The sequence below is a fragment of the Mastigoproctus giganteus genome, chromosome 3, assembly GCF_048544385.1.
Source record: "Mastigoproctus giganteus isolate SK-2022 chromosome 3, ASM4854438v1, whole genome shotgun sequence".
Classification (NCBI taxonomy): domain Eukaryota; kingdom Metazoa; phylum Arthropoda; class Arachnida; order Uropygi; family Thelyphonidae; genus Mastigoproctus; species Mastigoproctus giganteus.
Window position 1 is genome coordinate 78301365 of NC_143577.1, and position 22971 is coordinate 78324335.

General features: G+C 36.0%; 1 protein-coding gene across 1 annotated transcript in view; it reads right to left on the bottom strand.

Annotated features, from left to right (window-relative positions):
* The window catches only part of LOC150088099 (DNA repair protein RAD50.L-like), a 553006-nt gene that overhangs the window by 188394 nt on the left and 341641 nt on the right, over positions 1-22971 (bottom strand). The window contains exons 13-14 of the mRNA XM_090370570.1: positions 21155-21184; positions 1260-1340 (exon numbers count right to left, since the gene is read on the bottom strand). Coding sequence (XP_090226696.1) covers positions 1260-1340; positions 21155-21184 — 111 coding nt within the window. The remainder of the gene's footprint in view (positions 1-1259; positions 1341-21154; positions 21185-22971) is intronic.

The window sequence follows — 22971 nt, forward strand, 5'->3', positions numbered from 1 at the left end:
TTCTGTGTGTGTATGTGGGTTGGGGAACAGAATGAAAGAGGCTATAGAATCAGAAGTCATCTTAAAACCTTTCCAGAAACAGAAATTCCCTGAAAACATGGTGTTGTGCTGACTTTTCTTTAGAGAGTAATATCCAAACATCTGAAATATATATATATATATTTTTTTTTTTTTTTCTATTTACATAAAGAACTAAGTTGAATTTTTTTGGGTGGGTTGGGGAAGGGCAAATCTCTATTGGACTGATTTCAATGAAATCTGGGACAGCTCAACAGACCTAGAGAAATTGGACAGTGGCAATTGAGGTTTAACATTGATAAATGCATGGTACTGTATATGGACAGCGTTAATCCCAGAAAGGGTGGTACCACACTCAAAGTGGTGGGGAACAAAAGAGACCTAAAGGTAATTGTACAGCCCAATATGAAGTTCTCTGCACAGTGCCAGTCTGCTAGACAACTCATGTGGTTCTGTCAATGATAAGAAGGAATCTTACCAGCAGGGACAGGAGATGATTATCCCAGTGTAATGATTAGGCAAAATCACAAGTCACTCCTCGGCTTACAACGTAGTTCTGTTCCAACAACCACATCACAAGTAAGCCTGTTTTTTTTATGTACATAATGCATCTATTATTTCTTTAACATTAAATTAGTGACTCTGGGCAATTTCATGGGCTATCTGTGTGAACACTCCCTTTAATACCACTGCACAGGTAGCCAAGATAGTCGTACAGCAGTGTCACAGCTGTGTAAAATGTTTAAAATTTTTTTCTGAAAGTGACCATTGTAAGTCTAAATTGTCATAAGTTGCATACATGATAGAGTCAGGGAGAGAGAGAGACATGATAGGCACTTTATGCATTTGTGAATGAATCTGGCAAATTACTTATATCATGCTGAAACTTTCAATACACATAAGGGTAGATTCAAAAGATAAAAGAAAAAAAATAAAACTAAAATAATAATAGAAATAAAAACTACCTATTTTACTATTGAATAAAATACATTGAAACAATGAGCTGGTTTTCCACCTTATGTTTAGCATAACCTAAACAATATCAATGAGTAATTGTAGACACTTAACTGTCCAGAAGTGGTGTCGAATGGATTTTAGATCCATAGAGAGAAAAAATAAATTTGTGTATTGATATTAAAGCTATTATTCAATCTTCTATTGATAATTAAGCAATATCAAGTAACAAAACAAGAAAACGTCAAGTAACAAAAAGTTTTATAAGGGAAAAAAAATATTCTCACTTTTTGCCTAATTTCTTCAAGGGCAAGTTCTTTTTCATGAGCCAGTTTTAATTTCTGTTTGTTAGTGCCTTCAAGTTTATTCTATAGTAAAGAACAAATATCACACTTTAAAATAATTTCAAACAAACAATGATTGCAAAAAGATAAAACCAGTTTGTTCAAAGAGATTACATTTACACGAGCTTCCTATAGACAATATTAAAATGTTTTATAATTTGTAAAAATCAGCAATTTTACCTAACAAAGAACTGTGAATTGCAATTTTTTCAGCAGTGACTATAGCTTTAAGTTGCTCATCCCTGAAAAAATTACCCATTTAATAATAATCCATTGTGCAAATGCATGGGTAGTAATGAGTGACAAAGCTGAAATTAAATTAGAAATTATTTTTGCCAACTTTTAAATATATTGTTATTTTTTACATATTTATTTATTATTTTTTTTTTCAAGTAAATAAGTTGTGTAATGAGTTGGAAAAATCTCGTAAAAAAAGTAATGGATTTCATGTTAAGTTAGTTCAAGCACCTATTTTTATTTATTATTATTTTTTTAATATAAATTTTAAATGGGGCAAGAGTTTTGATGTTTTGCAGTAGACTATAATCAGGCATTATTTTGTTTCAAATTATTGGAATCTATATTTTCTACTGCATCTTTATTTTATTTTCCTTAAAACGAGTGCTCAGCAGTGACAAAGGAAGAATTTTTTCAAGCAGCTTTCTCTCAGCAAAGTAATAGGATAAATCTAAAATTTCGGTAGTTTCTTTCCATTCTGAAAACAAATATTCCATCAACATAAACTAGAACTATAGTGCAACCTCGATATAACGTGCTTCTTCTTACTGTGCTTTCAGAATACCATGGGTACAATCATATTCCCCAAAAAATAACACTATCCGACAAAATTAATGTCCTGATTATGAAAATATCAATCTTTTACTTCTGTCACATATACATCAAAAGATAAACACATTTTTTTAAATTCCTTGTTTTTATACAATATCAGCATACATTGTTGTAATTATTACACAATATATGTTACTTAGACATGTTTCCCACTCAATGATTTCCTTTTATACTGCAGATTGCTTTCCCATTTAAGGAACCAACAGTAATCTCCCATCATGGCAGAGTCCCAGCGACCTTGATATCATTTTTCCATTGCAGATATGTCCTGGTGGAAGCACTCTCCTTGTTCATCATTGACATCTGCTAAGTTTTCAGGAAAGAAATCCAGATGGGAATGAAGGAAATGGATTTTCAATGACATTCGGCACACCATTTTCAGCCACTCAATCATGACAAATATTATTATTATGCACTCCACTGCGGACGCCAATACAAATCCGTTGAACTATGTAACTACTCTTTTTGCCATGCAGCCGCTAGGCTTGTCTAATGATAATTCATGCAGTTACATGATGGAGAACATAGTGTACGTGTCGAATTCTTATTTAGGTTACTTAATATTAATAACTGGACAGTACTTATATGTAAATTTAATAACCTTCGATTTAAAACAGATACTATAGAAAAGAGCAAAATGTATCATTTTCATCAAGAGTAGGAACTAGAATACTTTTTTCTGTAATGATAAAAGAAAAATGCTGTTGTTTGATTTGCAATGCTTCCGTGGCTATACCCAAAAAAAAAAGGAAATTTAGAAAGGCACTTCAATGCACTGATTAGTAGTATTTATATAAATATCAATTTTTGGCAATGGCTAATGATCTCAGAGGAAAAAAAAATCTGATCATTTTGCAAATATGCAAGATCATTTGCAAAAATATCCTGTTTTTGGATTTAACAGTGAGAAATATGTTTCCAAAATTGAGAAAGTTGTGAATGATTTTGAAACTAGATTCAGTGATTTTAAAACAACTGAAGACATTGTCAATATATTTCTTATCCATTCAATGTTGACTTAGATACGAAACAAATTGCAAAAGATCGCTGGAGATTTTTCAAATGGAGAAAATATTATTTGAAAATTAAATTATATTACATTGCAAAATGATATCTTCTTAAAAGCCAGATCATCAGAAGAAGACTTTTGAAAATATGTTTGCCGAGAAAAGTACCCAAATGAAAAAAAATGCAGCAAACTTTTAAATTCCTGTTTTGGTTCCACATATCTATGTGAATCAGCCTTTTCGTATTTGAAGCAAACAAAGACAAAGAATCGCTCTACTCTTACGGACTTGCATACAAAAGATTTTTTACAGTTGGCCTTATCACAGTATATCCCCAATTTTGAAAGCTTGGCAGATGACATGAAGATACAAACTTCGCATAAATTAAAATTTTAAATACGTGTGAATTTAAAATAAGAATTCTGAATTGTATTTAATTTTCAAATTTATAAACAACATTTTTCAATATGTGTTGATTAACTTTTTTAACCATGTGCAATTAAATTCTTGAAATGGTAGATCGCGGCATATTTTGAAGAAAAAAAGTAGATCGCATCACAAATTAAGTTGGCCACCCCCTGCTGTATATACTCGTACCTATTGTAATTCCTACTACCGTATTTCCAAGAGGGGCAATTAGCTAAACATCGGCTGTATATTCACTTCAACATATTCAGTATTCAGTTGCAGAATAATTTTTGTGAACAGCAGGACTCGTCAGAGACTAATTACTGTAAACACCCAATTTTTCCCCACAGCTAGAGATGCAATAAAACAGTATAGCAGTGGAATGCTATTTACAAACAGCTACCTCTGGAGGGGAATACTGCTACCAATTCATCAAATACACTGGTTATTACAAAGTCAATTTTTGTAAACAATAGCATGACATCCTTTCTGCGATTAGAAATTATACTTAGGATAACAAAAACTGCTAAAGGCTAAAGTAGACAAAAATATACATGAACTGACAAGTGATTCACGGAGAAATCAGTTGATTCACTTCAATGCTATGATAGACTGGGCAGTTTGGTTTCGATTTAGTTTTCTCAAAACGGTAAATTCTAGGGAATCAGAAATACAAGGCAAAATTAGTAAATCAGTGGGACTGAAAAAAAAAAACAGTTGAAGAAAAGTTAAATTAAGAAAGAAAAGATTACTGAAAGAGTTAAGAGTGGAAAAACAAATGCAGTATATAAGTGTGGAATTCCAAAGGGAAGGTGGATAAAAGAGGAAGAAAAATTGCATTTATTTGTAGACTCCGTAGATGATGAAGTAGGCATCCAAAGAAAGAAAGAAAGAAAGAAAGAAAACAAAACTTTGTGAAAACAGTGATGTGAAACAATGCTTCTACAAGTGGTTTCTATAGAAGCACAGTGAAAGATTATGGATAAATGGGATAATTTTGAAAACAAAGGCACTTAAATTTCATAAGCTTGGTAGCACTTGGTGGAGATGATGATGATGATGACAACACATTTAAAGCTTCTGAACGAAGGGTGGCTTTGGAGATGGAAGGCTCATCACAGAATATACCAGATTAGTCTTGCAGGCAAATCTACATTTGTTAACATTAAAACAGCAGAATTGCTTTCTGAATTTCTGCATAATGTGATTCAAGATGGTGAATTCATATATGAACAGGTGAACAACTGTAATGAAACAGCACACTACTATAAACGTCTGCCTTACAAGTTGCTGGATATTAAAGACACCCAACAAACTGGGCATGAAAACTAACAAAGTGAGAATTACTGTGTTACTGTGAGCAGACAAGACTGGAAATCACAATCTAAAGCCATCATGCAATGGTAAATGTCAGGGTCTCCAGTGTTTTAAGCACGTTAATATGAAATCTCTACCTGTGATTTATAAAAATAGCTCCAGTGCTTGGATAAGTGGTATTTTTGCTTCATGGTTTAAAAGTAAGTTTGTACCATTGGTGAGATGCCAAATGCTTTCCAAAAAAACTTGAAGAAAGGGCTCTGTTACTGTTGGATCACTACCCAACTCAACCTTCAGTTAATGTCCTGAAATTGAAAGATGGCAAGATCAGTTGTTTTTCTGCCAAAGAACATAACTGCACTAATTTGGCCCATGGATCAGGGCATTATTTGAGCCTTCAAAGCCTACTATCATGGTGAGATGTGTGCTGGTGTTGTGAACTCAGAAATTCAAGTTCTGGAATTTCTGAAACATTAAACCTGAAGGACACTGCAATACAATATCGGATTAGTGTGGGAGAAAATAAGCTCAACACCAATTGAAAACTGCTTGAAAAAATGTATTGGAATAGATCACTAATAATAACCTTGAATTAGCAGCAGCTTTAGAAGGTGGATGTAGAAGCTCCAGTTGCACATTACCTGAGCAAGGAAGAAATTGCAGCTTCTGTGAAGTAGAAAGACAATCGACATCCACATTATCTTCCCAGTACTCAAAAGTTAATGTGGATGAATTATGTAAGGAAAAAGCACCAGAAATTAACAAAGTGCTTGAAAACATTAATGATGTGATGGTATTATTTATTGCATCTGGCCACTATTAAGAATTATGAATTATGTATGAAAAAAAATGCCATCATCAGTTCTGGCAAACTATATTACATTGACTGTTTCAGAATGGATGCATAAATTTAAGTGAGTAACTGCATTGTGCATTAGAGGAATGTAAGGAGAATGATATAACTTTTAATACTTTGTCTTTTAGTCTGTATGCACATAAAATATTAGTAAATACAGTATTTATTTATTAAGTAAAGTGTAAATATGTTAAAAAAAATGGAAGAAAAAAAAGTTAAAATTTTTTTGCCTATAACATGCTTTGTTTATAATGTGGTAACCTGACACCCACATTACAATGATGTTGCACTGCATTTTGAACTAGAAGATGTTACAGCAAGAAATCCAAAATCCTTATTTTCCTAGAACCAACAATAACCAAAGATGAAAATGATATTTTTAAAATATAATGGTCTTGGAATCAAAAATATGGAACCTGTTATTTAGTAAATTATAATTACTCATCACCAAAGTCAGTTTACTCAAGTATAGTGTAGCAATTACTTCAAGGCCCTAAAAGAAGAAAGGTTTTTAGCTTTTGACTGCATTTCACTTATTGCAATTATTGCTCTTTTAATTTATTGAGTTTATGATATTCATATCTCATTAAAATTAAAATACTCTGAGAGCTTGCAAATATGACAAAAATTAGAAAATGGCCTATGAATGTGTGTGCTTGGGGTCCAAACAACATAAACCTGATATGATTCGCCACAAAACATTAATTTTCGCAATTAATTCATAATCTCATAATTAGTTCTTTAATTACAAAATCTTTATTTTTATGCTACAACACAGGACTACCATTCACAGCCCATGCAGAAGGTTTATTACTGAAAGAACATTTTCTCAAAAGAGATGAAAAAATTTACCTGATGAAAATTTTGAAATGCAGCTTTGTTGAAATTTAATAAAACATTTTACATAACAGATATTTCTCTGTTTTACTAGCAGATGCAGTAATTTAAAAAAAAAAAAATATTATTCAATGTAAGGTGTTATAAGATAATTGTACACATTAGGGGAAACAGCCTCTGATTTTTATATACAACAGCTGTAGTTATTTTTGTTTTTTTTAAGGAGCATTAGCAACTAAGGCCATATTGCTCTGGGGATATGCGGTGGTCATTCCCTGACCTTTCTGCATCCTCCGTATTTGGTGGTCACGGGCTCGAACTCCGGTCTAATCAAGAAGGTTGTGCTACGTACTGCTGCTCCTGCCCACCTGGCTACGGAGGCACCACACAACAGCTGTGGACAAAAGTATAGTCTGTTTCAGATTACGTTGACACTATTAAGAAAGGAGAAGGGTTTCATCATATAATGGCATAATGTATTAATACCTCCTGCTCTCAACACAGCACACCACAATCTATTTTTTTCAATTATGAGGAGTGATCATTTAATCCCAGACTACTGCAAAGATCTTATCTTAACTGTTTCCATCTGAATCTTTATGGATTTCTCCTTTACACACACTTTCCACCGTTGTACCCACGCTTCTTGCAAGCCATTTTTCGAATGGCTGTGAAGTGCTTCCATTGTGGTTTTGAGAGCATCGTTGTTGGAACTGAAATGCTTGCCTTTCAGAGCTTTTTTCAGACATGGAAACAGGAAGAAATCACATGAGACTGAGTCTGGGGAATAGGGGGGATGCAGCACAACCTCTGCATCTATGGCATGACCACTGGCTACACAATATTAGCTGGATGGGGCATGGCATTGTCTTGATGCAGAAACCACTTCACACTTGAAAGTTCTTGACATTTCTCTCAAATGGCTCAGGGAAGTTTGACTCGAAGAACCTCAAGAGTATTCCGTATTCATAGTTGGTCCACGAGGCACAAAATGTGTAACAAGAATGCCTTTCATGTCAAAAAACACAAGAACCATTTGTTTGTTAGTTGAACGAGAAGCTCGAAAAATCTTGGCCTTGGTGAATCAGAATGCTTCCACTCACTCGACTATTGTTTTGTCTCCGGATCATAATGAAAAATCCAAGTTTCATCATAAGTCACTATTTGATTTAACAAGTTTTGATCCTGTGTTCCAAAATGATCAATCATTTCTTTGCACAAGTCTATTCTTTGCTGTTTTTGTTCTGGAGTCAAACTGTGTGGAATCCAGCAGGCACAGATTTGCAACATTTTCAGGCAATCTTTCACAATATTGTGAGCACTACTCTATGAAATGGACATTCTAACAGCTAATTCATGAAATGTAATTAGCCTGTCTTCATCCAAGATTTCATGGGCTTTTGCGATTTGCTCAGGAGTTGAGGAGGAAGGTTGACCAGGTCTTGGGTCATCTGCAACAGACTCACAGCCTTCACTGAATCACTTGTGCCATTTAAATATGGCTGTCCTACCTAGACATTCCTTTCTTTAACTGTTTCCAATGTATTTAAGCCCTGTCTGACACAATAATGAATCAACATCACTGTTCAATCTGTATGTCTAACATGATATTTGCTTCAAAATGATCATCAGTGACATGTGGCTAAAAAAAAACAAAAAAAAAAAAACTCTTCATGCAGCACTAGCTCATGGAGCAGTATTGAGGCAGCTCATGAAGTGCCTCCACAATATGAGATTTCATAGCAGACCCCTCGTATTTCTTGCCAATATATAAGTTTATTCATATAAAAAATTATATAATTATTGCATGAATAGGGCAATAGTCCCAGTTTGTAAATTGCCATAAATAAACTAGGTCTGCTATGAAATCTTATATTGTGGAGGCACTTCATGAGCTGCTTCAATACTGCTCCATGCACTTCAAATAAAAACACACTTCGCTGCTGTATAATGCTTAAATAGCAATATACCTCCTCTTCGTAAGGAGCAGTGCTTTTTATTTGAAATGTGTAGAACAATTCAGTGGCAACTCATGGTGAAATTGATTCATTTCTGCAATTGATTCATTTCTTATCCTATTTTAAAATACATGCCCTTTCTCATTATGACTGATCTTTGTAGTGCTTCCATTGGGATATGAAGCAGAATATTGCTACTAAAATAGCAATATTCCATTGGGATATTGCTATTTTAGTAGTGGTGAGGGGGGGGGGGTATTACAAAGCTTGCTGGAGATCCTCATAGAATAAGCAACACATTGGCTGTGTTAGGGTGACTAAGAGCACAAGGAGACACACAAACTTTCTTATAGAATGTGGGAGCAGAGTAAATAAACTTGATGAATTTGAAGTATGCTGAACTTCAAAAAAAAAAAACAACCAACCCTCAAATACAGTCAATATCTGGAAAGTTAAAATCCCCCCCCCCCATTATAAGACATTCTGATTTACTGGACCACTTTATTTCTCTATATATAGCTCTTTGTTATACTGATCTCAGTCACTGGGTCTATAACACACTCCTACTCTCATTTTCATTTTAGCAGTGCTTATGTCACACCAGATTGACTCAACACTGCACCGGCTCCCATATTTACTGGATGCACTGTCTTAAGATTTAATATGCTTCTTAGTTAAGAGAATAATTCCCCTCTGTCCTGTCTGTCTTTTCTCCTCAAAAAGGTCTCTGAACAACCTAAGATCCCCCCCCCCCACCACTATCAAATACAGAGTGGTAAAAAATAACATTTGCAAGTTCTTACAAATATCTGGGTGTCTTCCTAGATGGCAAATTCTTCTTATTACCACGTTGCTCCAGCTATCTTGAAAATAGTGAAAAATTTTGCTGGAAAACCTGCTCGCTTCACTCTGAAAGTCTTGGACCCGAAGGATACAAAAATGAGAAATATACGAGCGTATATTTCTCCCTATCATGGCACTGAATCAAGGCTTTTGGCATCTGGCAATGACCGACCCAGGCCCCCGAGAATTATCCTACTCAAAATCTCCTGGGAATGCAGGACGGTTTCCACCCTGGCCCTGCAGGTTATATACAGAAAGCTGCCTATTGAGCATGAGATTGTTTTTGCCTGAAATAGCATCAGAGAAAGGGTATACATAAAGAACTGGATGGCATCATCCTGGACCTGAACAATCCAATCCTCAACAATCTCTAAGCTTTACAACAATTTATGATATAAAAGCTCAATCAGTAATAAGTTTTCACTTAATATTGAAAAGAAAGTGTCTTAAAATTAAGGCAAATGATAGTTATACACTGTATGATTAACAAGTTTAATTTCACATTATAGCACTTCACTATATAGTGTAGGCACCTATATTAAATAATACTCATCCATCCAGGAAATTCATGTGAACAGCACCCATGAAATCTCTGGATAACTAGGCATATAGTGTTCTTAGATTTCAGTAAAGTTTTTGATACTGTTCTACATGAATAGCTACTGCACAAGTTGGATTCATGTGGCATTAGGGAGAAGTTACTGCTAGGGATAAAAGGATGGTTTAGTAGCAGGATATAGCGGAGTTCCACAGGGTTCAATGTTGGGCCTCTTATTGTTTTCAAGATTTATTAATGATATTGGTGAATTAATTAAATGTGAGAAACAATAATAAAACCATATGCTTTAAGTGAATTTTATTGTATAAAAAGTATTACATGAAGTAAATTAAAATCACACAATAAAAATACTTAATAACTGGTGACATTTCTGGATTCTTTAATGAATTCTGTCATCAGGCCTAATTGGGAAATATTTGTCAGCTGCTAATAATTTTATATGTTAGAAGACTCAACCTAACTTTATAAAGAAGATTATTCTTCTTCTACTGCATAAAGTTAGGAGCAAATGCCAAGTCTTTCCTGGGCTGAATTGATTGACATATTTCTCATCATCTACTCCCTCCTATTGTGCCTAGGTAGAATGCAGACACTTTCAAATTTCATCTTAACTCACAACGTTTTCTCAATATTGCTCTGTACTTTCTAAGTCCTCAGATCCCCTGCTCTTAATATCATTAGTGCCAACATGTACAACAATATCACCTTTTGTGCCCTTAAAAGGTGATATTGTTACTAATAAACATTTGGCAAGTATGGCATCATTGTCAATACAAAATACATCTATTTTTGAATTTTTTTCTATGCATTGCACTCTGTATGCTTATTTGCTTGCAAATTTCTGATTATATTGCATTTCTTGCTTGAAATTGAAAACCCACACCTACATATAGTACACAAGGCAACATGCTACATTTTTCAGATATTACAATACATGGAAAATCTTGCATAATGCCTTCTGAAATTTTATGCCACATTTCTTTGACACCTTACTAAAAGACATTATTAATTAGCTTTACACCTTACAAACAGGACGAAATGATCATACATTCTGAAAAATAAAACTATTATCCCTTGGTTCTAATTTGCAATGTTCACTAGCACACATGTTACCTCCAATTTTTTAATGAAAGTAAATGGAATTTTTGCAAAATTCTTAAAAAAAAAATTATTTCAATTTGAATGTAGTTTTAATTTTCTTGCAAAAGTAAAAAGATAGAGAAATACTGAGTTTTTTCCAAAAATAAAAAAAACTGTTTTCATCAACAATATTGTAATGGTAAGACGGAGAAAGGGTCAAATTAAGTAAAAAAATACAAATTCTCCAGATAGGAGGAATTGAGCAAAAGAAGTATTATATGTAATTCATATCAGTGGCTTGTTATTTATTCTGTATTGGTCTTATTTTAGGTACCAGATGTATGGAGTGAGTGCAGATACTGGATGTGTTCTTTATACAAGGTCTGATCAGAAAGTTTTGAAAGTGACTTTGTATCTTGAAACTGCACTGATGTAGCAAAGTTGACTTGTCAACATGCTATATCTACTCATCTAGACTTAGTTACGTGTGAATAACCTGTTTACCTCTAGTCAGTCTAAATAGGTGATTCACATGTAACTAAGTCTAGATGAGTAGATATAGCATGTTGTATGAGTAGATATAGCATGATTATGCTACATACTATGTAGCATAATTGAATAGAATGCGTTTTGTTTTTCATCACATTTTAAAATGACGGATTTTACTGAGCAATGAATTTGCATCAAATTTTGTTTCAAAGTAGGAAAAAGTACAACAAAAACCATAAAATGTTAACAACTATTGCAGCAGATGTTATGTGTTGTTTGAAGACTTTTCAGTGGTTCACGAAGTTTTAATTTTCTTGCAAAAATAAAAAGATAGAGAAATACTGAATTTTTTTTTTCCAAAAAATAAAAACAAAAACTGTTTTCATCAACAATATTGTAATGGTAAGATGGAGAAAGGGTCAAATTAAGCAAAAATATACAAATTCTCCAGATAGCAGGAACTGAGCAAAAGAAGTATTATATGTAATTCATTATCAGTGGCTTGTTATTTATTCTGTAGTCTTATTTTAGACACCAGAAGATGTATGGAGTGTTAATTTAATTTTAAAGCAGGCCAGCTGTCCATCGAAGATGATTTGTGCTTTGCCCACCCATCAATTTCAAAACCCAATCATTAAATCGCTCATGTTCATGATCTGACCAGAAATTATCAACATTTAACTATTCATACATATTTTTGAAAATTACAGTCTACAGAAGTTCAAGTCCAATATCAACAAATATCTTATTTCATCTTCTCAACCCCCAAACCCAGCATGGTACTAAGTACCATAGGTTCTAATACCTCTCGTGTTTGGGGTTTACATAAAAAAAAAAAAAAAATTTGCAAAGTTGGTAGTTAAACTGGTATTTCTTATGAGATGGTCAATCAATTTTAATGAAAGATTTGGGAATCCAATGAATTTCAACCAAGTTTGTGCATTGCATCATCACTGATGATTGCAGAGGGCACAGAGTTCTTGCATATCAGGATCTTCATCAAGTTGACCTAAACTGTTTCTTCCACCATTACTGATGGGTTTAAGAGTCTATTAAATAATGAGACTTCACGTACAGCCATTACAAACCAAGTGCCACCTGTGAAACAAAGGCACAGCAGTTGTTCTTGAACTTTTCCTAGTTGTCTGTCAAGTCATGTTCCAACCTGCTCATTTGCTTTGCAGTGAGACAGGTGTTTATTTTGCAGTTTGCCGGAAAAATAGCAGACAAAAGAACTGAACAATGAATTAGCCTCAAATTTTTGACAAAACAAAAGAAAACACCAATTGAAAGTTACAAGTTGTTATGTCAAGTTTATGGAGAAGATACTATGTCAAGGGCTTACATGTTTGAATGGCACAAAAGATTTTTTAAGAAGGAAGAGAGAATGTGGAAGCTGATGAATGACCAAACTGTCACCAATTCCACCAAGGAAAACAACACCAGGAAATTCATACCCAATGTCGAAAGGACCTACCCAAAGTCGCCACATTGATTTTTCCCAGGTCTATATGCTACCTTCCTGCTAACAGGACACAGACCCATTAGGGAGAAACTTTCCATCCTAGGCATCACTAACAATCCACTATGTCATTGTGGACTCCCTGAAAGTTGGGGGCACCTAAGGTACAGATGTGAACTATATGAAGATCTCAGACGTCAACTAATAACAAAAATATATTACCTGCCACTAGACCAGGAACATCACATCCTGAGTGATGCAAGGCACTACAATGCCTTCTAGATATTTGCCCACGATCTCTTCGAGAGACGAGAAACCTTCCCGCTCAACTAATACATAATTCTGATGTCGAACGTCCCTCCAGTAGCAACCGAGGTATGTATACATCCACCCACAACCAAACCAAGCCTGGAAACAAAACTGATAGTACAACCTGGATGCGACCTGTGTGACAGGAACAATGTCTTCACCGTATATCACACTTATGTGATCTGGACTCTGCACCGACCTGACAACCTACAGCTCTGCTGTAGGTTGTCAGGTCGGTGCAGAGGAGTTCTGTCTCCTCTCCCCCCTCTGCTTTTTCTTCTGGTGAGGCATAAGCCTGCCTCACTGATTGATTGGGGTTGCCTTCCTTAACGTTCCCATAATTCTGTCTTTTCCCCCCGTCTTCAGTCTACCCCCTACTCTATCTATAAGCAAGTGAATGCCCCACACGTCTAAATTTAATGGATTTGATACCAGAGAGCTATTAATTAGATATTAGAGTCTAAATTTAAATATGTCAAATTAACTGCGATCTCCGGTTTTTGGCTTTCCCAACTTCAGCGTTCCTTTTTTTTTTTTTTTTTTAGGTCCTTGCTACTAAAACTCAGGAAATTAGGTGGTAGGACCTGCCAGAGTAAATAATTGTACCTGGTCTGTCTCCACAGCGCGACGTTGGGTCCCATTAGAGGCTCAGCAGCTAAATGACCAGAGGAACAACGGTACACGACACTACACATATACAAAATCCATACACCTTTAAACCTCTGGCATTGACAGTGTTCTGTTTCACACCCACAAAGTATACTATGTAGAGATCGGGGGGGGGGACTCCTGGTGCTGTTTGACACTAAACACACACACTGCACCATTCTTTTTCCAGATTTAAATTATGGGTAAATTCCTGAGAGAATTTGCTTGCCTTTCTTAAGGTAACCATTGATATATTTGTCCCAAAGCCTTATCTTTGTTGTAATTGGAGAGCTTCTACACATGCAGAAATCTAGAGTAAGGTTCTGTGGATGGGGTCCTCTTAAATGTTGCATGTTCTACTTTGTTTTTGAAGCATTTGAAAATTCTCATTCCACCATGAATCAGAATATGAACTAATAATGCGTATTTTTGACAAAGCAGAATACTCTTATTTATAGATAATTCTGCAAAATGGATGGGCTTTAGGCCATACATCTTGGCAACCAGAAAGATTGGATTGCCTTTTCATTCCATGTAAATAAGTAACTGTTCAATATTCACATATTTAGGATTAAAGATTCTCTGTACTGAACTGTGAGGCATTCTATTTCAAAAAATATAGACAACTACAGAATCATGATCAGATTTCAGAGTTGTTGTTATTGTTGTTATTTGGTTTTTAGGAGCATTAGCAACTAAGGCCATATTGCTCCAGGATATGCGGTGGTAATTCCTGGGCCTTTCCGCATCCTCCGTATTTGGTGGTGACAGGCTCGAACCCCGGTCTAATCAAGAAGCGTGTGCTACACACTGCTGCTCCTTCCCACCTGGCTACGGAGGCGCCTCAGATTTCAGAGAATATTTTCAAATAGAAAATATTCTCTGAAATGCTGCAGAACTGCAGGCAGGTGGGGACATCCCACCTGCCTGCATACATTTAATTTGAATATTTTCTACGATCAAGGAGTTCAAGAGTTTTGTAAAGATAGACTGTAGTTTCCAAGAATAACTACACATTGAATGAGGCCTAATGTTGAAGTCAGCAAACTGGCATTCCCAATCACCTCTTCAAACACCAATGGGTGAAGGCAGTAGAAAAAACTGCAAACACACTCTTAGCAACTAGGTATATTCCAAGTATGACTTCAAAATCCATCCCATGGTATAACAATGACTTTACAAATGGGAAAATGCTCCACTGGTACACCACAATTCCTCCATCTTTCCTTCTCATTGCCACCATTTGGTAATGAGGCGCCTCGGTAGCCAGGTGGGAAGGAGCAGCAATGCGTAGCACACGCTTCTTGATTAGACTGGGGTTCGAGCCCATCACCACCAAATACGGAGGATGCAGAAAGGTCAGGGAATGACCACCACATATCCCGGAGCAATATGGCCTTAGTTGCTAATGCTCCTAAAAAAAAAAAACCAAATAACAAATAAATAAAATAAAATAAAAATTTGGTAATGAGCAGGAGAGGTTTGTAGAAAATACACTGTTATATCCATTATGTCCTCAGCCAAGTTTCAAGATAAATGATGAAATCCAATTTCACAAATGGACAACAAAGTAAGCAGGCCTTCAAGTATTTTACAGGAAACAAGTGACTTGGGCAGAGTGTGGTTTGCATGTCAACAAGATTCCTTTAGGATCTATGATAAGCAATTCACTTAATATTTCTAATGTAACAGGATACAGTAGTCCAGTGTGTTTGAAATGTCTTAACGGGCCCAGAAGAATTGGGCAGCAGATTGAAAGAAGTCAATTCCTATCTGTATCACTTTTTCAGAAGATAACTTGCTATTAATTGTTATGCATCAAGGTGCTGCTGCTGCTGCTCGCTTTGGAAATAGTTTGGTTTCAGTTCTAATTTCTCTTTTCCAAAATAAAGCACCACTAATTGCACCAAAGGTCAAAGAGTAACACAGAATAAGTTTGCAGGTACATCTGTATACTGTCATCATTGATTTCAATCACGAAAGAGAAATAAATGTCTGCTCATAGCTAAATTGGCCTGCCAATGATGTTTACTTCTATTAGTAACATTCCACCTTTCCTGTGATGCCTCTGGATCAAGTTTTCTGATGAAGATATTAGTGGGTTTATTCATAGAGGTGAAGTTCCCACTAAGATCATGGCACTTGCAAATAATCAAATTAATTTTTATGATTGTATTTCTGATTGTGCTGTTTGACATTTGATAGAACAGCTCTTCCCTTCACTGGTGATTTCTGTGGTCTTTTTGTGGGCTTAGCTGTTGGAGATGACAGAGTGGCAACCTCACCACCACTACATGCACAGTTTTGAACCACATCCACATTCTCAATAGCCTCTGATTGTATGAGTATATCAGCCTCCTCAAGAGAAAGTGATGTATTCTTGAATTTCTAGTGAGAAATTTGAAGTATGCAAATTTTCCCATTATAACCATCTTCCAGTATCATTGGAATAGGTTAACTGACAAGGCAGTTGGGGGCAGGGAGCCTAACAAACTTTATGGCAGAATTGGATAGTTACATTGTGGCAATGGTCAAATGCTGATCAACCGCAGGTTTTTTTTTTTTTTTTTTTTAGCTGATAAATGATTCAGAATAAGTTTGCTTCATTGCATCATCCAGTCTGATTAATATTAATTCTAATAATAAATCTATTAGGGCTGCTTGGTATCTAAAAACTGAATTCATTAAGGTTTCTAGTAAGGATATTATCAGCTATTTTTTTATTATTATTTCTGTCAGATTAATTGCCATATATTCTGCAACAGTATTCTTTCTTTGTCAAATTCAGTTATTCAGAAAGTGCCCAGGGTCAAATTTTGGGTGTTGAAAAAGTTAAATCTCAAATTTGAACATGGGTATGTTACCTCAAGAATGCAATTAGCATTAGCATTAGCATTAGTAGAGGCATTTGATGCAAGAAAGCAAGCTTATGCAGCATCAGCCAGAAAAAAAAAAACCCACTTCCACTTCACCCCTCTGTTCGTTCAAAATACCTGTCCAGCTGAGCCTTAAACTTATTTAGGCTATCAACCTCCACCACAAGGGATGGCAGTCTGTTCCATCAACCAACCACCCGCTGGCTAAAGGCAAATTTCCGCACGTCTATCCTACATCTGTCTTTCCTCAATTTGAATTTATGCCCTCTCAGGTGATTTTTCTGAGCTAGAGGAAGAATCCCATCAGCATTGAGCATGCTTAAACCATTCAAGGCTTTATACACCTCTATCAGATCACCTCGCTGGTGCCTAGTCTCCAGACACTGTAATTTGCAAAACTTAAGCCTTTCCTCGTAAGAGCACCCCTTTGTTCCATTCACTAATCTTGTTGCCCTTCTCTGTACTCGTTCCAGCAGCTCTACATCCTTCTTGAAATGAGGCCTCCAGACCTGTATACAGTACTCTAGGTGTGGCCTGACCATTGCCTTGTACAATGGAATAATCACCTCCTTATCCCTGCTGGAAAAATTCCTGTGTATCATTGACAATACTCCATGAGCTACTCTTGCAGCCCGTCTGCACTGCTCAGAGAACTTCATATCTGCCTGCACAATCACCCCCAAGTCCCTTTCATTCTCTACCACTGTCAGTGTAGTACCACAGAGTTGATACGTTGCCCTGGGGTTGCTGTTTCCCATGTGTAGTACTTTACATTTGTCAATGTTAAACTTCATTTGCCACCTCTCAGCCCATCTGCTCAACCTTTCCAGATCCTGTTGCAGCAGTGTAGTGTCAGTAGTGTCCTTGACAACCCTGCCAACCTTTGTATCATCTGCAAACTTGGACATTAAGCTTGATATACCATCATCAATATCATTTATAAATACAGAAAACAATAATGGACCCAACACTGAGCCCTGAGGGACTCCACTAATAACATTAGTCCACGATGAGCAGTGTCCATTGATTACCACTCTCTGTCTTCTCCCACTCAACCACCCCTTTATCCATAGCAGCAATTTGCCTCCAATGTCACACTGCTCCAATTTGTGTAGCAGTCTTCCATGTGCAACAGTATCAAAAGCCTTTCTAAGATCCAAGTATATAATATCAAAGTTATTCCCTGCATCCAGTTCTTTTGTGACTGCATCATAGTATCCAATCAAGTTGGTCAGGCAAGACTTCCCCTTAACAAAACCATGCTGTGTCTGAGCTATAACTGAAGTCTTGTCTAAATGATCCTGCAGTGCTTCTTTAACCAGTGCCTCCATTAATTTTCCTGGAACAGAAGTTAAGCTCACAGGTCTATAGTTACTTGTGTCAGCCTTTGATCCTCCTTTGTGAATTGGGGTCACATTTGCACATTTCCAGTCTATGGGTACCTCCCCTGAGTCCAAGGAAGCTCTCATAATTATGGCTAAGGGTTTGCTTACTTCCTTTGCTGCCTCCTTTAATATAACTGGATAGATCCCATCCACCCCGGGTGCCTTTCTTGTGTTTATCTTCAACAGTTTCTCCTCCACTTTACTCCCAGTTATTTCAAGATTCTGTAGCTTACTGCTAGAGTTGAATACACCTCTGGCATTCCCCTTGCTGAATAACTCCTCATGTGTGAATGTCGATGCAAAATATTCATTTAGTTTGTTAGCTACCTGAGCAGGATCATCAACAGTTGACCCATCAATATCAAGTGGACCAATCTGATTCATCCCCTTCCTTCTAGAGTTTACATAAGTAAAGAACTCTTTGCTGTTTTTCTTTGCATCCCTTGCCAAGGATTTCTCGTAATCTGCCTTCGCCTGCCTAACCTCCTTTGTAACTTGGTTGCATATCAACTTGTATCTATCATAGGCTTCTGTGTCATGTGTTAATTTGTAAGTATTCCATGCATTTTTCTTCTCTGCCATATGCCTCATTAGTTCATCTGACATCCATTTTGGCCTAAACCTTGAACAATATTTCTTAGTTGGTATGTAAAGCCTAGTAGCTTCCAAGATATGTTCTTTGAATGCTTCCCATTTTGAATTTGCTGTTGGTAACATCATCAGTTGGTCCCACTGTATAGAATTTAAATACTGTCTCAGTCCATCGTAGTCGCCTTTACGGGAGCAATAACCCTTCCCTTTACCCCTAATGGTAGTTACCTCTTTGAGTAAATCCCACTTCAGCGCACTGTGATCACTGCCACCTAGTGGTTCATTTATCTGCAGATTCTTAATGCATGAAGAATCACTGCTGATAATCAAATCAAGAGTATTACTCCCTCTAGTTGCCTCCTGAACATGCTGATGTAGAAAACAATCATCCAATAAATCCACAAAAGCCCTGCTAGTGTGTGAGTAACCAGCCCCCAAATTCCAGTCAATATCTGGGAAATTAAAATCTCCCATTATAAGACTCTCTGATTTACTGGCCCACTCTATTTCCCTGTACAGTTCCTTATTATACTCATCAGAGTCATTAGGCCTATAGCACACTCCTACTCTCAATTTTGATCTCCCAATGCTTATGTCACACCAAACTGACTCAACACTGCACTGTCCAGCGATGTCGACTGGCTTCACTTCCTTGGTTTTTATGTGTTTCTTAACTAATAGCATAACCCCTCCCCCCTTCCTATCCTGTCTATCCTTTCTGTAGATGTTGTACTCCCCAAATTGCAGTTCTGCATCCCTTATATCTGTGTGACACCACGTCTCTGATATCCCAACAATATCTGCCTTTGATGTTTTGAGCAATACCTCAAATTCATCAAATTTATTTACTAAACTCCTAGCATTGGTGTACACGCAAGTATACCTGCACCTGTTTCTATTCTTAGCTACCCTAACACAACCCATGTGTTTATTTGTACCGCAATGGCTCCCAGCAGTCTCTGAAATACCATGCATCTTGTTTTTCAGGCTTCTGCTCATTCTAATAGAAGCAGTGCAAGAATCTCTTTCACCTCTGCCAGTGGCTACTGTCAATCTATTGGTCTTTGTCTCCCCCCAAGCTAGCAGTTTTCCGACCCACCTAACACTGCCTCGATAGCATCAGCAAATATTCTTGCACCCTTTCTATTTAAGTGTATCCCATCCCTGTAGAAGCAATCTCTCCTGTTAACAAGTACAGTCCAGGCTGAAAAAAATTCTACCCCTTGAGCCTTGCACAATCTTTCCAGGGCCGAATTGATCAACAAGGCTCTCATCCTATACTCCCTCCTATTGTGTCTGGGCAGAATTGCAGACACTTTCAAATTCAACCCTAATTCTCGGCTTTTGTTCAACAGTGACCTGTACTTGTTAAGTAATTCTGCCGGTCTCCTACTCTTAATATTATTAGTGCCAACGTGTACAACTATATCACCTTTTGTGCCCTTAAAAGATGATATTCGCTCTACAACGTCATCAACCTTTGCCCCTGGCAGACATACCCTGGTCCTGTTCCACCTATCTTTTTTACAAAGCATGTTCCCCGTTTCCCTGACAATAGAGTCACCAACAACTACTAGTTCCTTCGGGACCAGCGCATTCTGCCTTGGGGGTTGTCTCTGTGTCACGCGATGCCCAAGTGCAAGCTCTGGCGTTGATGTGGGCAGCTGAGAGCTTGATGGGCCCCTCAATTTAGTTTCTTCGAGGGCATCCACCCTGTCCTTCAAGCTCTCACATAGGCCCACAAGAACGCCGAGTTGTTGCCTGATATCGATACACTCCTTGCATCGCGCACACACAAAGACATCCCCCTTGGCAGTATCATGTCCCGTACCCGATTGCTCTGCAAACATCAAGCAAACAGTGCATTTTATGCTTACATTTTACATGCAATCTTACATTTTACATTCCATATGGTTCAAGTCACATTTCAGAGTAATGTAAATGTTCTTCAATGACAGTTCGACATCTTTCCAATTAAAAAATAAAAAAAAACCCACCTATAAGCTCATCTAGAGTTTTGCCCTTTAGAAACTGGAGCAAGCAAAGCATTTTTATGAATGCAATAATCAATATGTGAAATGTAAGATAGAGAAATGCAAGAAGTACATGCAATTCTTTATGGAATAGACACTTTGAGCAATTACAATCAATTTCCTCTTAATTCCTTTAAATTTGTAAATAAGCAATGCAAATTTTAATGAATTGATGCTCCCATAATATATAGTAGTTTAGGCCAATTGCTTAATGAATTTATATTAATCTGTACCAACTGTTTTTTTATTTTTTGACAAGAGAATAAAAACCAAAGCAAAAAATAATTTAGATGCTAATGGAATTTCATGTGGAACATGTATGTATACTTACCAATAATTCTGCAAATCTTTTCCTTGCATCCTAAAATAAATTTAAGAAAAGGTGTTATATAATATTATAAAATGTGAATTTTTCCAAATTACAGTATTTAGATTATGAATTTTGGCCTTATGCTGCCAGTCAAATTTAACAAAGGAAAATTTTAACATTTTTTGTTACCGTTTTCACTTAATTTTTTCTTAGAGTTTAAGTGGGGGAAAAAAAAAAAAAACCCATACCAAAAGCAATTAACAGAAATAAATTAAAGCAATTAAGAGGGGGAGAAAAATTACTAAATTCAGATACTTTATTTTTTTTAATAATAAGCAAATTGTACACCATTAATACACCACAGCAGGGATCTGCAATGTGGGGAAGATGGGAATGTTTTTCTTTTGACTTGGCCCGAATGATGTTTACTATTTTTATGGAGTTAACACCATTACTAGACCTTTATTCTCTATAAAAATACTTACTATAAAAGGAACCCTTCTATAAATTTTATTTTTGAAAGAAATTTCGATCAAAGTTGGTGAAACTTTACAAGTGAAATCTCCAATTCCAAACTGCTATATATATTTGAGGTCTAAATCATGTCTAGATTACAACTGGCAAACTTAATTGATAATGGGATCAAACACTTATAATTTTGTCATCATTGTGGTTTAATGATTATACATTCCTATTTTTAAGGGATAGATGGTGAAATAAAAATCCCGGACAATCGATTACAATTAAGTCCAGACATACGTTCCAGGACTTCTTACCTAAGTCGAGTTTCACGTAACTCGGGAATGACTAATAAAATATTGCTCCTACATCCGTGATATGCCAAAATTTCATTCTCAGAAGAATGAAAAATAGTTATATATTTTTTATATATTAGTTATATATATAGAAAAATATTTGTATATTTTTAATTAGTTCAATTAAAAACTTTATTTGGGGACAGCGGTAAAGTTGCTGGAGTGGCACATAAGAAAAGAAAACATTAAATAAAGAAATTGTACAGTAAAAACTAATGTATTTCGTAGCCTTGGTTATTATAGTTGACTTCATTGGTGCCGATCCCTTCACCGCTTCTCATATTCTGTCTTTCTCCTTTATTATTGTGTTCACTGTTGACACTGACAAATCTAAATTCCTCGCAATACTTGTTCACCTTTGACCATTTTCAAACATCCTTATTTTAATTTTCTGATCCGAATTGATCACTTTCCTTTTTTTTTATTATTTTGATATATTTACTAGTACTTCTGTCACTTCTCTTAGTCGGCACCATGATAACTGTCAAAATGAAATTTTAAAGAACTTCACGGGGTTAAGGCAAAAACTCACTATTATCACCCCATATGAGCTCACATTTTACTAAAGCACATTTCTGGAGGCCACTACAATAAAAACAATTTACACTTTCTGGGTTATTGGGCTTTTTTGTTAGTGCAATTCATTATAAACGTGAGTAAACTCGATCTTCTTGCATTTTCGATGATACCGATCACTGGAATTCTGTGGGTTTTTACGTTATTATGGTGAAATGTGTGTCCCCTTCACTGAAATCTTCAGTCATAAAAAAAAACCTATATAAATTTTAAGTGCAAATCGCTTGTGCAATTTGTACATGCCGTGATCGTCGTTATTGATTGCTTATCGTTATTATTCTGTTTTAAATTTTACAGTCCTAAAAAAAAAAAAAAAAAAAAAAAAAAAAAAAAGAGTGAAAAAAATTAATGTAAGTCGGGACTTACTATATCCAAAAATGTTCAGCAACCTACGTAAAAAATATGACGATAGATAAAAACTTACCATGCACTACTTGCATGTCCAAT